Source organism: Protomyctophum bolini (genome assembly GCF_963924005.1).
Source record: "Protomyctophum bolini genome assembly, chromosome: 9".
Classification (NCBI taxonomy): Eukaryota; Metazoa; Chordata; class Actinopteri; order Myctophiformes; family Myctophidae; genus Protomyctophum; species Protomyctophum bolini.
In genome coordinates, this window is record NC_137870.1 from 4,231,172 (window position 1) to 4,249,920 (window position 18,749).

Below are 18,749 nucleotides of genomic sequence, written 5' to 3' on the forward strand. Positions count from 1 at the left end.
CCATGCTTTCCTGTTATTCGACACATTGCAATTTGAAAATAGCTGTTCAACACATTGCATGCATGAGTCACATTGGGAGCTTGTAGAATAGATCAACTAATGTCTGTGCGTCACCATTGCACAATATGGAGCATAAATTATGCAATAGTTAAAAGTAACTTGCGCAGTTTATTCTGTTGACAGTGACACCAAATTGTAGCTATTATGCTGGCTGCAAGTCAGTATATCAGTCAGAGGGGCCACACCATAGGCCACACAAACCCATTTCCAGGGGCCCTAAATCAGCCTATGATTCTGACAGGCATTCACCATTTGGCACACTAATATGCATTTAGATTTTGTTTTGATGTTTTTAAATAATTGTATGAGATTGTATGCTTATCAAACTGTAAAAAATTGTATACATAGGCTATATACTACTATTATTTGATGTTTTACCAAACTGTAAAACAACACAGTGTGTGTATTGTGACCGATTGACACACAAATTAGTCATCGAGTGAACTTCTGTTGTGACCATAGTAGACATACATGTTGTAGGCCTATATATGTTTTTATTAATATTATTTTATTATTAGCAAATCTTTATAACAGTTATGACATGATACAATGCATTACAATACAAAACAAGACAAGTCAAGACAAACACAAACATTGTGACCAGTTGTGACGACGTTGCTGATACTTCCCACATCACGTGACCGTGGGCCATCATCACATCACGTGACTCGAGTTGACGTGCGACAGTGACGTGCGACGTCCGTCACCGTCACGTGACCGAGGTAACGGAGTGTGGGATCAGTTGGCTTTTGGCCACGTTGCATATCCGCCCTGAATGCGAACCAGCGGACACGGAAAGGGTCTCTGTTGTTCTTACTTCTTGCCTGTAAAATGTGTGCGTAGGGCCCGACCGGATACCGTTTGTGGAGTAGGCGGGCTCTATGCAGGATGGCACCGGTGGAAAGTCACAGTAGAAACCAGGCTTTCCGCAGGTACTGCGGGAAGTGAGGTTACGATTACAGTGCACAGTGTACTGTACACAGCAGCGCCGCAACAATACATTACACTAGCAGAGCAGTTCAGCAGTACTAGTATTGTGACCAGGCAGACATACACACAGGATTGCTACAACGGTGTGTTTAGTCCCAGTAACATCATGGACAACTCCGGGAAGGAGAAAGAGGCCGCGGCGTTGATGGCCGAAGCCGACAAGAAAGTCAAGTCGTCGACGTCGTTTTTCGGACAGATGTTCGGGTGTGTATAACATGAAAGCATTAGCACTGGAAAGCTAACGGCAGACAGCAATGATGAGCCAACATCGCGGAAGAGGCGGTCGCTTATGCATCAAGCATCATTAAAAAAATATATACAAAATAGCAGATCTGCAAGCTCACAACGCGCCGCTTGTGATGCGCTGCGACCATGTAGATCTGCGGGGTTCGGTGCACCGTACACCCAACACCGCCGTACTGCGAATTATATCATGAAAAAAACAACAACTTGCTAGCTAGCATGGTGCTAACTCTGTCAACATAGTCGTGTAAAAATCAGACGTTATAACTGACGTAATGCGACTGTACCTACTGTAAGCGGGTTTGGTTGCGGTTGACAGATCTAATGATTGTGGCGCTAGCATGATGAATTAGTCGTTTAGCTATTCGTTCGCCATCTGTCATCTATAGCTGTGTGTATCATTGCTAGCATTCTCTAACATTGATTGATTGACTACTTGTCAGTCAATCAAACTAATTTAGCTGTACGTCATTGATTCAGATTCAATAATGTATTGCCATGTCAACAAGTTGATAGGAATTTGTCTTGGTTCATTCTAGCCCTAGATACAAAAACAAGGACAATAGAATACAAAAACCAGCAGCATAGGGATTGGGCCATTGCTGCATTAACCTGGTTGCTAGCATCTCTAACATAACCACTGTAGAACCAACACAGTCCACACTCCACACTACTGCCATTTCAGTCTTTATTCAATGTATTGAAATGCAAAGGCTTCGCTTGTACACCGACACAATTAATATTGTTGTTGTTAGCCTGGTTGCTTCAAAGGCAACCACTAATTTCACCTGTAATATCATTATTATTCTACTTGTCCTGTGTTGATGCAGTGGCTCGTCTAAAATGGAAGAGGCCTGTGACATGTACGCAAGGGCAGCAAATATGTACAAGATGGCCAAAAATTGGTGTGGTAAGAGCTATTTGTTTTCATCTCTCAGCAGTGTGAAAACTGCCCTTTAGTTATTTGTTGTTGTTGTTTTTTTTTTTATTGATTTATTCAAAATCTGAATTTCAGCTGCAGGGAATGCCTTCTCGCAAGCTGCCTGTCTTCACCTACAAATGCAGAGCAAACACGATGCAGCGACTAACTTCATAGATGCTGGAAATGCCTTCAAAAAGGCAGATCCACAAGGTAATCTTTACTTGGTGTCTCATGTGTAGGTTATGACAACACATAATTGTAGTTCCCTATTTCACAACACCAGCTTCCAGCTACAGTGAACTTGGTATATAACATGTATGTTTCGTTTTATGGTCCTGCTTAGAACGTGTGTCTAATTGTCTTCTCTTTCTCTCAACAGAGGCCATAAACTGTCTAAACCGAGCTATTGAGATATACACTGACATGGTAAGACTCAGATTCTACAAATTCTACTTCAACTACCCATTGCTAATGTTGTTAATATTCATGCATATGTATACTGGAGTTTGTATATATTATTACTGTTACCAGTTATTTTTATGCAGCATGTTTATTTCTGTCAATTATCCATTTAATCTATTGTGAATTTACGCTCAATACAAGCCAAACAGACATTTAGAAAAATAGAATTGTGTCTATTTCGGGCTGATTGAAGTTTAAAGAGTTGGAGAGGAGATTATGTTAAATGAATACTTTCCCATACTTGAAAGATCATAATGATTTGTCACTTGTACAGTACGTGAATGTGCACTGAACTATTAGTGCAGCAGATCATGCCAGACTGCTACAGACTTTCCACCATATATAATAATAGCAGATTATATCTTGCTGTGAGCTAGGAGACCGACTATTTTACTGTAGAATGATAATAATAAAATGTCAACAAAACAAACAAACAATAGAAAAATGTAACGACTTGAAAACCTAGCCGGGCCCCATACATCCATAATGCTAGACGATGCATCTTTTCTTGTACATTCACATTGCTCAGCTGTCACCTCCAGTGTACCAAATAGAGCAACACTTTGTACACGTGGTAGTGGTACACAATGGGACTAGGTAAAACTTTGTCTATTTGACCCACTTTGGCATGGCGACCAGCGTTCTGTTCAGGCCGACCAGTCCCAATGAGCTGTCCGATCCAATCACGATACTTCAATTTATGTGTTAGCCGATACCCAATACCGGTACCAGTGTCGTGATCTCATGTTGTGTTTATAGCTATCTAGCTATATATCTTGTGTTGTGTTTATAGCAGACTCCTCACTCAAATGTGCACTTGCAGTTTGGGCAACTCCAAAGCAAACTCCACATGTCCCAACATTTTATTTATCTGCCATAGTGTCAACCCCCTTACCCCTGTGTCGGATCGCGTAGTTAGACTGGCATATTCACAGATACGACACATAAGGGCCGATCCGATACTTTTCCCGATACAGTATCGGGGGACATCTCTAGTTTAGACCAGAGTGACTAAACAACCACTGACGGGTGCCGTGGCAATAGTCAGACGATTATTCAGATGGCGCGTTGGTCCGACTCGCTACATTACGAACCCTTGCCCTAACCCTAACTGAAGTCATGTAGTCGGAGTAATGGGATGTCGGAATTATGGCCAGGCAAACCCAGGCTAACCCTCTGACCATGATGGTGACTGTCAGCTTGCAGATCTGTTCTTTTCGGCAAGCGACACTGTCATACAACTGTTTAAATTAGGGACTTTTAGTAGCCACCCCAGCCATACTGTAGTTCCACGAACCTGTACAAATCACCATTAAACACAAGGGGATTTTGCTTGACTAGCCAGCATTACAGTGTCAGTGTGACAGACATACTCACTCACTCATGCGGAGACATGGACCGTATCATTTGTCTTGCATTCCCCTGCAGTGTGCACACACAGCCATTCACATCTTTGTCTCTTTGATTTGTTCTTCTTGTAGGGGAGGTTCACCATCGCAGCCAAACATCACATCACCATCGCTGAAATTTACGAGACCGAGCTGGTAGACATTGATAAGGTCAGAGGAAATACTCATCTTTTAAATTCACTTCTCATATTATAAGGTGTTAACACTGAGGGCTGTATTTTGCGTGTCTTAAGTACCAGGTCTTATTACCTAACTTGAGTAAACTAAAGACCTGGTTGCGTGATCAATGCTCTTTGGCCACTCAGAATAGCCAAATGGCATACAAAAAGTTTGTATTGAAAAGGATGTGTTTGGTTCAGTTCACACTACACCAGGACTCTGCAACCTTTTTCACAGGTGCCATGTTTTCATTTTCGTGATAGTCGGTGTGCCATATATAATTATGACACCGTGACCACATCAAAATGTAGTATTCCCAGCTGATTTTGATTGTCCATAATAGGATACACATAACTTTTAGAAATATGTTCTAATAATAACCCACCTATCTCCGAGAATCTCTCGTCAGTCATGAGTTTGGAGTTTGAATGAATGCACAATTATGTGCAGGATGTCATTTGTAGATGTGAATAGACTTAATTTAACTGACTAAACATTTTTGGAATGTTTAATTTGAAAAGAAAAACGTCTCTCTCACACGACTGCCAGTGTACCGGTGATCCCCTGTGCCCTGTTCCCTGTGCCTAAAGGTACTAGGTCTACCCCTGCACTACACAACACAGTGCCATACATAAACTTAAATTCCACAGCAGTTTATTCCAAAAAGAAAACTCCACTTCAGAATTTCAGTTTAATAACCAAAACACAACATAACCAAACACAACAAGGAAGTGATCTAACAAGGAAGCGTTCTAGTCATGGAATACGTGCGTGTGTTTGTGTGTGTGTGTGTGTTTGTGTGTGTCAGTAGTGTGTGTTTAAATATTTGCTCTTTTTCTGCAGGCCATTGCTCATTATGAACAAGCAGCAGACTATTACAAGGGAGAAGAATCCACCAGGTAGCATTTCCTTTTTGATTTATTACTCAAAATAAAAAACTGAATGGTCGTTTGGATCCTATTTGAATAATTGCAAAATGTGTATATTAAACCTTTATGTTATGTTATTATTATTATTTCCTTTACAGTTCTGCAAACAAGTGCCTTCTCAAAGTTGCAACCTATGCAGCCCAGCTGGAGCAGTACCCAAAAGCTATTGAGATTTATGAACAGGTGAGATGACACCCCCTTTAAGTATGACATTGACATACACATGAATATCCTTTCTGTTAATCACGTTGGTCATGTAAGCTGTCTGTGTCGATCGTCTAATCTCAATATTGCAAAGCGCTCGGAGCTACATTCGATATATTGGGCTACACAAGTAGAACTAATTATTGTTTTTTTCTCCGGTTGTAGGTCGGAACCCATGCAATGGACAGCACACTGCTGAAGTACAGCGCCAAGGACCACTTCTTCAAAGCGGCGCTCTGTCACTTCTGTGTTGACATGCTCAATGCAAAGGTAAGATCCACGTGAACCCATTTTTCTGCCAATGACGTCTTTCACGCGTTCTGTTTCCCAGTGGCGCTCGCTGCCTTTGGCGTGTTTTTAATATTAATAATAAAACTTTATTTGTATAGCACAGCTCAAAGTGCTTTACAGAGCAATGGAGAAAAAAATTAAAGAAAAGCAAGGCATAAACATTAAAAAAAACAAGAGCAGTAATGCAATACAGTGAGGACATGAATAACAAAAAATGTAAAGATCAATTAAAAGCAAGGGTGTAGAAGTGGGTCTTGAGCTGTGCTTTAAAAATGTCTACAGAGGCTGCCTGTCGAAGGTACAGTGGGAGTTTGTTCCACGCTGTCGGCCCGTAGAAGCAAAAATCTACTTCCCCGTATTTTTTAGTTGCCATTTCTTTAGGCAAAGCGAGCAGGCCAGCAGTGGAAGACCTTAGGGGGCGGTTTTGGACATATTTAGGCAGGCAGTCATGTAGTCATTTAGGTTCTTATTGATTCAGAATGGTCTCGCTGATATCCACCATCTAACAGCGCTCCCCGTCACTATGCAAAACTCTGCTCCGCTGTGGTCCGTCACCACCATTGATTTCTTTCTCGGAGTTGAGGTGTTTGAATTGAACAGAATGTTGGCGTTAGTGTGGCTCAACTCCTGTTTTCACACCACATTGTTCAACACTAGGGGTTGACAAATCACAACCTTTGACACAATTAAATGAAAGGTTCAGTTCAGCCCTAGATGAGACGTTCAATTTGGCTTTTAAAATGTATTACAAGCCATCTGCTTTATCGGTTTGGAAATGTGAGTGTTGAAATGCCTCTTCATGTCGTCCCCTAGCTTGCTGTACAGAAGTATGAAGAAATGTTTCCAGCCTTTTCAGATTCTCGAGAATGCAAGCTGTTGAAGGTAGGTCTTTTGTTGTTAACTTGAATTCCTTTATTATCTTTCTTCTTATATCCCACGATTTTTGTAACCTCCCTGTTTCTTTTGCACCCTGTCCCAATTGCTTATGCGGTAATCCTGGGCGGCAGTATAGAGAAGCCATGATTACTGCATGTTTTTTGTAGAGGTACCTACCTTAGGAGACACGGGGAGAGCATGCAAACTCCAAACTTTTTCGCCAACCTGTGCGCTAGAGAGCAGACCCACAGCGTCCCTGAACCTATAGGCCAGTCAATCGAAGCTGAAAAGCGGCGTGACCCGAAATAAATTGTATAAATAGTAATGTGATATAGTTGTTAATGGTCCTATTACCCCCCTACATCATATATTAAAAGTTTTCCTTCATGGATTTAGTGGCCGGTTAAAATAAAGCAATAAGCCACAAGAGGTCTCGGGTTACCGTGGATTTTACAATGGGTGAGACACGATGACAAAGTGTGGATTATCGGTGAGATTTACGATAGTCACGTCACGTGACGGTAACCAGCCAATCAAGTATTGTTTGGGACTAACCGTTTTAGAAGGCCGTTTTAACCCCTGAATTTTCACAAATTGTAATGTTATTCGGATGACCCTAAGGATCATAAAAAATTGACTGGCCTACTAGGACCTTCTAGCAGATCTACAAGCTCATAGCGCGGCACTGAGTGCTCATAATTTATGAGAACGACTGACATAGAAACATGGATTTTACAAGAAAACTGTCAGGATTTAGAAGACATTTGTAGAATCGTCCTCGGGTCAAAATGTGTTAACCCATTTAGGACGGGAACCCCTTTTGGTGTTTTTACCCTACAAGATGTTCTTGAAGGGTAAATGTACTGTACGCTATGTACAGTACACAGCATACCATTTTTGTACAAAGATTTTTCTGAAAGCTTAGGTCAGGATTTAAGTCCAAAATGGGTTAAACCATTTAAAACTAGGATCTGATGGTGTCTCCATTGTATAATGGTATGATTTATGAACTAGAAAAAGTGCCTGTTGGAGACGATAATAATAATAACAAGTTTAGAAACAAACGCATCCAAATAGTTGGTCCTGAACATTGTATTGAAACGTACGAGGTCTACAGTACACCAGGAATGTACTTACGTACGTGTGGTGCGCTAACGAGCTTTAAACGATTAACAGATGAACTAGCAACGACACATTGGCATGTCGTACTCGTGCAGCAGCCGGATATCGCAGAGCATAATTATGTACATTTAGTTAGTTAGTTTAATTAGTTAGTTAGTTTATTTTATGACTCAGTCATTTACAATATACAGTTGAACATTCAGAATGAGGGTTTACACAATTACAGTTTGACTGAAACGGTTTGGGCTGAAGCCGAAGCTTATTATGCCCACCTTATTAATGATTAAAATAATAAAAGGGGAAAAAAAGAACAGAGAAAAAACAAGAACATTAGCAATGGGAAAACTGATTCTCTATACAGTGCTTCTTATATATTTATCAATGATAAACAGAAAAAATACATTTTTTGCTTATATGCCTTATACTAGTTACGCACACATACATTTAGCTTTTTTTTAAAAGCTAAAAGCTTTTTTGAGTTTATATATTTGAAGTGGTTGCTTCAAATATAGTGTATATTTTTATTATTGTTTACTTTTACTGCATATGTGTTTGTATATTTGTGTTTGAAGTGGTTACTTCAAATTATTTAACCCATTCTGACCGGGCACCCATTTTGGTGTTGGCATCATGTTATGCTTTAGCTATTGAAAAATAGCAGATCTACAAGCTCATATCGCGCCACCGAGTGGCGCGATACGAGCTTGTAGGTCTGCTATTTTTGAAAAATTCGAAGAACGACTGACATTTTTAGAATCTGATCTCAGGTCAGAATGGGTTAATCAGACCAGTGTGTGTCCCGTGGAAACCTCGTATGAATCTGATCTCAGGTCAGAATGGGTTAATTCATTTTAGAGCCGAGTATGTCGGAGTCTAAATGTCACTATGCCATTCTTACAGAAACTTCTAGACGCCTTTGAGGAACAGAATGTGGACGCTTATACTGATTCGGTGAGCAGATGATTAAAGAAAATACTTATGTGATCAACGTATTATTTATTACTAGAGCCCGGCCAATCTATTGGTTTGGCCAATAGATCGGCCATTTTTTTTTACCTTTTTCCCGATGACATTAATATCGGCAATTATGCCGTCAATGTAGCCTGATTTCTTTTGATCACACTGATCACTTTCAGTGTAAGGTTTTGAAAAATTATAATGTATTTTGTAAATTATCCCATTTTGGGGCGGGAACCCCTTTTGGTTTTTCAAGCATTATATTATACTTTTGCTATTGAAAAATAGCAGATCTACAAGCTCATAGCGCGGGTGGAGTGCTGCGCTACGAGCTTGTAGAACAACATATTTTCAGATGGGGGGTCGGCGGTATATTACATATAACTTTGGGGTCCTTGACATGAAATATTGAGAGCCACTGATATAGAAACATGAGGTTTTTCAGAAAAAAAAGGGCATTTTAAATTTCAAGGCCTAAATGGGTTATCAGGTAAAAAGTTCATATTTTGGTCACTAGGTGGCAGTAATGTCCTTACCTTCTTTCGTGTGTGTGTTTGTCGTGCCTGCCCCAGGTGAAGGAATATGACACCATCTCCAGACTGGACCAGTGGCTCACCACCATGCTTCTGCGCATCAAGAAAACCATACAGGAGGATGAGAGTGACCTGCGTTGACCAGCAGCTCCTCTTCAATCCTTCACAAGCATTATTGTTATTACTACCCCCGCCCTGTTTGTTTACCTTTTATCCTCCTGTGCTCTTTTTTTTCTGACCAACGACGGACCCCCTTTTGATCTTAATTTACCGAAACTGTTGCAGGACCTGTTTTACCAAGTGCAGTAGTTTTTTTTTTTTTTTTTGCCTCGATCGCTTCACAGTCCCTACTCTCAACATGTTAACTTGTGAAAAACACTACTTTTACATGCCACGCTTCATGTGTAACTTATACTTTGGTGTGTCTCAGTCCTGCCCCCTACCAGGGCCCAGGAAATCATTCTCCGTTCATTTTCCTCATAGACATTTCAAAAAGCATTCATTTAAAGACGTTTACGCCGCGGACAAAGCCAACTCTTGTCGTGACAGAATCATGACAACAAACACACATTTTTGGGCCGAACAAATAATTAGGAAGAAGAAAAAAAACGGCAGGTTACAACACGTTTTTCTTCTTTGTAATTATTTGTTTGGTCCAAAATATTGTGTTTGTTGTCATGAATTGTCACGACTCCAGTTGACTTTGTCCGCGGCGTAACCGTCATTAAATAAATACCTTTTGAAATGTCTATGGGGAAAATGCATTGGGAATCATTTTCCTGGGCCTGGCGTCGTCATTAAAAGGGGCGGGACTGCGACGCTAGTCTATAGTGTCACAACGAAGTATAAATAAGGCGTGGTGTGTTGGGGTCATCATTCTTGCACCATCAATACCAAATATACTTCATACCAGCATACTGCTGACTGTAGAGATAGCAATACAAAACAACGGTAGCCTATATATGTATATAAAAAATAAATTAAAAAAACTGGCTCGAATCAGCCTTTTTACCTGAAGTAGCTAGACTGGTTCTTGGCACTGGCCAAGAGTGTTATTTTTTTTCATTTGCTGCTTTCTTTCGTTTTAGCGATTTTTGCTATTTTTGACAGCATTCGAACATGGGGCTAAATATGTATTTTTTTTTACAACATTTTATAGCGATTCTCTAAAACAAAAGAAAGCAGCATATGAAATAAATGAACACTCATCTTTCACTTTCTCTAATAACAACCTAAAACATGAACCTTGGTTGAAAAAAAACTAAAGTTGTCCTTTAAAAATGTACTAAAGGTCACATGTGCATGTCATCTGTCACTCATGGGCTGGCCATGCTTGTGCAATGCAACTTGCATGACCCCAAATTAAATGGTACAGCAAATAATTGAATGACCCTCTGCCTTATATTGCAAATTCTCAGGAATTGTCTGATAGATTTGATGAAAATCCATGCTTTTGTTTTGGAAGCATATCTTTTGTTAATTTGTCACATATCACATGGCACTTGTTCCACAAAATAAGACATGATCAATTATATTTACTTGGTTTAATATAGATGAAAATGCACCCCCCCACCACCACCACACACAAAACTCTCCTTTTCTTTAATATGGTATGTTCTCTGTCATAATTTGATCAGGTTGGATTTTTTTTAAGGCCCCTGCATATGATGCAATATATAAAATAAATTAGCTTTACTAATTTCATCACTGTGTACCTGATCTGTCCACAGAATGATGGTCATAAAAAATATATGTAAATCATGTTATCTGTCAAACCCTTCGAATAAAGTGAATTTCAAATCTGTAATAATTGGGGGTGTGTCCTGTCTGCGTGCGTTCCATCCTCATCGGATTGACAATCACGAATTTACGAAACACCTGCGCTGCCCCTGCCTGCAGCATCCATCAAGCAGGACGTTTCTTTTAGGTAAGGGACAAGGGTAGCAGGTACAGACATTGAACCAATGTAAATATTATAAAACCGAAATGTTGGGAGACTATAGTGTCGAGTGATATTTGCATGCACCTGCCGTCACGTCACAGTGCGTGTGAAGACGTGTTGTTCGTTCTAAAGACTTGAGGAATAAATCGAATGTTTGGGTTATAGACCGACTTGGATTAAACTACTAGTAAGTGTAACTGTTTCTTCTCGGCATCACGCTTTAGAGCAGTGCAAATTGCTTTTGTAATGCTCCCAAGTCAGTGCAGGTGTAGGAGAAGCAACCATCCATACATTGTATATCACTCCGTCCTGACCTGTTGGTTGATACTAGGTCAGATCAGGAATTAATCTGTTAGTCTTCCCTGTAATTAAACACTAGAATACCAGAATTAAAAGGGTACACCACAGTATAGCTATAGGCTACAATAATACTCCTGAACACTGACCCCACTATCAACTGATACTGCTCTTCCGTCTAGTAGCTTATAACACTAACAATTGTCCTCTCTCTATACACCGTATCATTTCATATATTCTGTGTATCAATTTGACATAAAACATATTTGAGAACCAGTTGAACCACTGTGGAGTAGACGAGACCCTGGCTCCACGGTTACCAGTGGATGGGTATCAGGAGAAATGGGCCCTGGGGAGAACTTCTGCTGTTTGTTGTGTTGTTAACTTGTGATGAGGATTTTAGTCTCAGAGTAGCCTAGCCCCTCTCGGGACCCCCTGGGTCAGCTCATTCTATCTTGCCGATCAAGTCTTAAAAATGTCAGAAACTTTACTACCATTGGGTTCTGACTCGCGGGGCTAAAACTAAGTAGCCTACTGTCGTGGGTTTTGTCAGCCTGTGACACATCCTAATGTGATTGAAATATGTTGATAAAATACCCTGTGACACATCCTAATGCGATTGAAATATGTTGATACAATAAGCATGGTTGGAGGTTATTGTCTCGCTACGAGACATGTTTAGTTGTGTTTAATAAGGCAGAGGTGGTTGACTAGTATAATGCCTGATTGGATCCCATTATATTCTTGTATAGCCACTAGCCAGACGTTTGCCCTATACCTAGCCATGCTTCATAGTGAACAATTTGAAAATGTGATTTTCTTTTTCATTCTGTCATAGAATGAGCACACCTGGAGATGAAGCAAAAGCAAATCACATTGCATTTTCATTTTCAAATTGTACAAACACCAATTAGAAAATGAAAATGCAATGTAAATTGTTTTTAAATGCGTTCATTATCTGAAGGTTATAAAGCATAAGCCTATCTCTTATTTAATTTTAATTTTCTAAATTGCATTTTCATTTTAATATTGTCCAATAATTAGCGGGGCATTTTTGAAAATCTAATTATCTTTTATTTATAATTGTAATTGTGTCATAGAATGAGCACATCTGTAGATTACATGTAAATGCTATTGCATTTTAGATTTATTTTTGTCTCAAGAAATGCGTTGAATGAGCTGAAAATGAAAAAGCATTAGCCTACTCTTATTTCAATTGACTTTTGGTATTTGAATTCTGGCAGCTTTATCCTTCCATACTATAGTCTAGACCAATATTCAGAAACTCTTTTTACTAACACTAACATTACAAAGATGCCCAGAACATCGGGATGAACCTGTGTAGTTTATGGCTGCTCCAACAGTAGTGGCAACAAAAACAAAAAAAGAACTGAATGTCAAAATATCTACCGCCGATGGAGACCAGAGCCATATAGTAATGGTTGAGATAAAGCAGTGAAAGGTCTTGAAAGATGCATAAACGTCAGTTTTACCCAATACCCAATCTTTCTGTTTTAGGAACACAAGGCTGCTGTACTTTATACCTCATACTAAGCTTTCAAGTATGAAGGCCTACAGGAAATGTGTTGCCTGCGACCATGAGACCCGTTTCTGAATCGGTCTATACTGTCCCACTCCGCTCTCATTTCTGTACGTACATGAAATTATTGCAGAATGATAATTGTTTATTATTGTACTGTGCTGGGACATGCCTAGATGGAGACACTTCCCTAAACCACTTCCTCTGCTAACAGTTAAAAGACGGATGTGGGTTGTTCTGTTTAGGAATCCACAGAAATACGTTTGATCTACACAACACTGACATTGTTTGTTTATGACTATCGTGCAGCACTGTCAATTTTCTGGATGAAACGTATGTTATAATTCCTGTTTGTTCAGCCAGTTCACACTCTGATACCATTAAGCCTCCATTGTAGAGCTCAGTGAGCATTGTAACTCGATCGGTAAGCTCATGTGATAAGTCAATCTCTTATTTAGATTTAATTTAAAGCGCTTACACCAACATTAGTCGTTTTAGATCGCAGACAGTGTTTCCACTTGAGACCATTTGTATACAAGATTCTCAATTTCTAATGTGACTCTGTGAGGATTGTATGACACCTGCTGCATGTATTAATATGCATGATGTAGTTCAGAGAACAGTTTTGACAAATTGCAACTTTGACATTGTTGTTGCATGTATTTAAATGTATGTTTTTTCTTTCTCTTTTTTCCCAATGGCAGGTTCTCCCAAAAGGCCACTGGTTTTCTGGAGACTCCACATCTTGTGCCAACTGAAGACGGCAACAGTTTATTGCAACTTCTCTCCAGGAACCACATGGCCTCTCTCTAAACCATCACACCCTGTTGTGTTCAGTACACTTCATCACAGCCTTTAGTAATATGGGATATAGGAGAAGCAGAAGCAGGAGAGTCTTCCTGGCTATCATTCTCCTGGCTGGTTTGTTTCTGGTCTTGTTCCAAATCCATTCAACCCTCTACCAGCAGGTGGACTTCAGTCATAGCATTCGCAACGCTCCAGCCATCAATGACAACGATACGGAGAAGAATATACGGGAGGAAGGTGTCCTAGCACAGCCATCCACGGAGAAGAATAAACAGCAGGAAGGTGTCCTAGCACAGCCATCCACGGAGAAGAATAAACCGCAGGAAGGTGTCCTAGCACAGCCATCCACGGAGAAGAATAAACAGCAGGAAGGTGTCCTAGCACAGCCATCCACAGAGAAGAATAAACAGCAGGAAGGTGTCCTAGCACAGCCGTCCACGGAGAAGAATAAACCTATTCCTCCAGGTCTGGAGAAAGGTATCCTGAATTTGTCCGTCTCTAACAGCTTCGCGAAAGAGATTCCACTGAACGGAGCTTACTGGAACCGCCTCCTTCACACAACTCTGAAGTGGCTGGACGGGCGGAGAAATACAATGAGAAGTTGGCCCAATTGCAGGGAATTGAGTCATGAGCAGTTGCTGACCAACATGCACGACTTCACTTCCTACACAGATACAGCCCAGGACTTTGTGCGGGGCATCAACTGCAAATCTCCCCCGATCCTGATCGATCAGCCCAACAAGTGCAGCGGGTCGGGCGACGATGGCCAGACTTTCCTCCTCTTCGCCATCAAGTCGTTTCCTTGGAACTTTGCCCAGAGACAGGCTGTGCGGGAGACCTGGGGGAGAGAGGGGGTCTTGGAGGGTGGACTGAGAGTGCGCACGGTGTTTCTCCTGGGTAGCTTGTCGCTCGACGATCCCGATCTCACACAACTGCTGGGGTTTGAGGCACATCTCTTTGGAGACGTGCTTCAGTGGGATTTCCATGACACCATGTTCAACCTGACCCTGAAACAACACATGTTCTTCAAATGGTCACAGGAGAACTGTCCTCGCGTCTCATTTGTGTTCGATGGCGATGACGATGTGTTTGCCAACACGAAAGAAATACTCATCTATCTAAAATCGATGGAGCCTAAGAAGGCTTCTCAGGCCTATATCGGACAAGTCATTAGCACGGCAGTCCCCCTTCGGGACCCTAAATCTAAATATTATGTTCCTTTTAGCTTCTATGACGGCATATACCCTAATTATTCAGGGGGAGGTGGGTTCCTGTTTTCAGGTGCCCTGCTACAACCCCTGTATCATGTCTCATTTCTCTTGCCTTTCTTTCCCATTGACGATGTCTTCATGGCAATGTGTTTTAAGGCACTGGGAATTTCACCCGTGGCACACGCAGGCTTCCAGACCTTTGACGTCCGGAAGCAAGATCGCGAGAACCTCTGTGTGCATAAGCACATGCTCGTGGTTCACCAGCGCAGCCCGCGGCAGATTAAGAAGCTGTGGAGGGGCATTGCCAGCCCGCTGTTGACATGTTGACCTGACTCAGGAGCTGGACTCAATAGGCTGCATCCAGGAGTGGATTCGGGCTTGAGTGGAATGGATGAGAATGCTGTCAAGGTCTTTGCACAGCGCACTGTTAAAGGAGAATTCCGTACTAAAATACTTTCTTACCTTTCTTTGTAGTTGTTACGTCCCCACCAAAGAGGTCCAGGTGTTATTTTGTGCAAAAGCTCCTTATTGGCTATTTCCCCTACCATAAGCCCTAAATGAATTGCATTGAATTTAATGGGGCTATGGGGTGTTGTGCTAATTCACTTATTTCCATCGCTTTTTATTATTATTTTGTATATATCCTCTCTTCATAATGTAAATAATATCCCAAGCGGCACACTTTACTACTTATTTCGATGGAAATAAGCGAATTGGCACAACGCCCCATTCAATTCCCATTCAATGCAATTAATTGCGGGCTTATGGTAGGGGAAATGGCCAATAAGGAGTTTTTGCACAAAAAAACACCTGGACCTCTTTGGTGGGGACGTAACGACTACAAAGAAAGGTAAAGAAAGCCTTCTAGCATGGAATTCTCCTTTAAATCTGAATGCACCAAACGCAAGCATGTCAGTTACAGATCTGTCCTGTAAGACAAACAAACCAGTGGAATACTGTAGATAGCTAAGTGATCCATTTGAATTGGGAGTAAACCGATATGGTCTCTCTTAACCTCAAAGCTGAATAAGTTTGGTCTTGTCTTTTTGTGACAAGGAGGTATTGTACAATCCACTTGGACTGCTCACATAGTCCCATACTTTAGTTTTTAACTCCACCGACCCAGACTAAATATATCTGAGAAATGTTTCCAATCTCCTGCTATCGCATATCTAAATGACTTTAGTTATGCAGTTTGATTGAAAATGCAATTATTCTGGATCCACTGCTGTGCTTGTTGTTTTTCCTTTCGTCTGTCATGTGGACGTCTTAAACGCACCGTGTTGATTGTGTTGACTTTCCCTTCCTGTCAAGACTTTACTTGAATAAAAGGAGAATGATTTATTGTTGTCTTGACTTTGAAAGCATCATCGTGTTACCAAAACACCCCTTCTCCCTACAGGAGCCATGCAAGTACCTCCATCTTTGATTTAATTTAGTATTTGACGATTTATGAATGAATCATTGTGTACGTTTGATTCTCCAGAATTTGGGTAATCGAGTATCCAAGAGAACATAGACAGTTACATCAAATAATTGGATCATGAAAATGAAATAAGTTATAAGCTCTATATATATATATGATTTTTTTGTGTGTTTATTAGTTTGTTTACAAGTGCCTAAATGATGCCTGCCATGGGGTAGAACGGACCCATGTGCAGGGTCAGCGTGAGGCGATCTGTAGTGTTTGTTAAAGTGTACTGATAACTGACGTAGCTATCACATCGTTATATGGTTGAGCTATAGGTTAAAGATGCAGCAAGTGATTTCATTTAGTTAATGTAGTGTTAAGTGTTACATTATGATGAGATAAAAACTATATTAAAACATTTTAAATTGTTTTTTCACCTAAATGTCATCGATGTTCATTGCAATGCCATTGGTCATGACTCATGGGGGCACTGTTGTTTTCGGTAGATTTAGTCATAGTCTCTTGAATCACCTGGAATGTCTTAGTGTTAGTCTAGTTTTAGTCAACTAAATGTACAGTTGATTTAGTCGACTAAAATGTATTTTGGTGGGCCTTGATGTTGTCGTAATGACTGCGACACGTTGTGAGATTGTAGATCTGCTTTTTTCAGCATGCAACCAAGTGTAAAATGACTCATACTGGATCTCTTGTCCACTAGTCCACTAGCATTTTAGTCTAGTTTTTAGCTGTTGACTAAATTGTCAATACATTAGTCTTAGTTTTAGTCATCATAGCTTAGTTTTCATTTAGTTTTCGTCAGTGAAAACAGGTAGTCGACGAACATTTTTCGTCTTGGTTTTAGTCGACAAAATCAACAGTGCATGGGGGTCCCCATGGCATATGTTTTCAAATGCGGGCTAATAATTAAAGTGTCAATCTTGGGGCCTTGACATTAAATAGAACCACTGCATTAGTTGATGTTGCTAGGTTGTACAAAACTCCTCCATTCACTTATCGATGGTGATACATATGGTATATTCCCTGCATCTTTAAGCAATTCACCATGTTCACACGGTGGCACATCTTTTTATATTAAGTTAATGGAAAGAAATGTGTGGCAAATTCTGATTGGCCAGAATGAGATGATGTACAGTATGATGATAAGAGCGCCCCTCACTTCACACAGGTGTGTTTTTTTCAACAAAATAATTCTAGGAATTGTGAGGGTAATAGTCAGAGAATTTGTCATCATAGCAAGGTTGATTTCTATTTAAGAAAGTATATAATTTTGGGAACATTTTTAAAGTCCCCCCCCCCCCTAAAATAAATCATTTGGAAAGGTTCTGTGAGTGTATTTTTTGACTTGGTGTTGCTCACACATTCTGTGTATCCGCGATTGACAGCCTACAGCCCTACACAATCTACTGGTGACTTAAATAAGTGAATGTTGTTGACTAATTTGTTGATTAATTCTATATTAGACATTGTGGCACAAGTGAATGTTGTTGATGTATGATTAGTGACACAGAAAATACAGTAGTGTTCGATTGACATGTAGGCCTATATTCTCACGTTCATGTAGATCATGTTTCAAATGGCCAGTTCTCTGTTTACCATTTCAGATGTCTGCATTCCAATATAAATCTGATGTTAATGTTAATGATGTTAGTGAAGTAGGTATGGAGACATGGGAAGACCTCTGTTACTGAACAAATATATCAATGATTACTAGAGCTATTTTAACAAAACATATCCCTTACAAGTTACAGCATCTTTAAAATTTCACAAAGGATAATAAGTTTGGTGTGATATACCTATATTTCTGTAGTTCTGTTGAAACTCAGAGTCAAAGGTGTAAAATGGTCTCAGTTCCTCCATAATGTGATCATTAACAGGTGATCTGTCCAATGCCAGACAACGAGTGACCATTAACACGTTTAATCTCTGCATTTGAATACATTGACTACAGTGAATGAATCATCAGCCATCATCATTGCAGTCATCACAACCCTATTGAAACTAATTCCACACACCTGAGTGCTCCTCATTCTCTCAGAGCAACACAACCTGAACAATGACTTAAATACTTAAAGTTGTCCATGTTTCCCAGGTTTAGACAATACAGTTGTTGCTGTTATTGTATCTCTGTTGTTAATAACAATGTAATGATGTATGTAGGATATAATTATTATACGGATAATGACTTATCCTGACTTATCCTGATCATGAATTAATAATGCATTACACTATGGACACATGGCCTACACATTACACAATGGGATTTCACTGTAAATAATAAATATAGATAGCAATTAAATGAGAATAATAGAGCACAATTGGCTATGAATGGATTTGACAATATAATAATGTGTTGTTGGGCCTTG

General features: G+C 40.2%; 2 protein-coding genes and 1 long non-coding RNA gene across 3 annotated transcripts; 2 read left to right on the forward strand and 1 right to left on the reverse strand.

Annotated features, from left to right (window-relative positions):
• Nucleotides 1–986: 986 nt before the first annotated feature.
• On the forward strand, nt 987–10,404 carry napab (N-ethylmaleimide-sensitive factor attachment protein, alpha b). Its single transcript, XM_080771814.1, has 11 exons — nt 987–1,254; nt 2,124–2,203; nt 2,309–2,425; nt 2,595–2,641; nt 4,159–4,236; nt 5,089–5,144; nt 5,273–5,357; nt 5,544–5,648; nt 6,483–6,551; nt 8,568–8,618; nt 9,197–10,404. Exons 1-11 carry the CDS (start codon nt 1,157–1,159, stop codon nt 9,296–9,298), a joined length of 888 nt encoding a protein of 295 aa, XP_080627940.1. The 5' UTR covers nt 987–1,156; the 3' UTR covers nt 9,299–10,404.
• Nucleotides 9,783–10,958, reverse strand: LOC308321033. Its single transcript, XR_013964583.1, has 2 exons — nt 10,740–10,958; nt 9,783–10,695 (listed from the first exon to the last, which is right to left on the reverse strand). It is a non-coding gene; the product is annotated as an uncharacterized lncRNA (long non-coding RNA).
• A 2,841-nt stretch (nt 10,959–13,799) lies between these two features.
• Nucleotides 13,800–15,281, forward strand: b3gnt2l (UDP-GlcNAc:betaGal beta-1,3-N-acetylglucosaminyltransferase 2, like; the record flags this gene model as incomplete). The annotated part of the gene is made up of 1 exon (XM_080772109.1): nt 13,800–15,281. The coding sequence occupies one exon, from the start codon at nt 13,800–13,802 to the stop codon at nt 15,279–15,281; it is 1,482 nt and encodes a 493-aa protein (XP_080628235.1).
• Nucleotides 15,282–18,749: the final 3,468 nt, after the last annotated feature.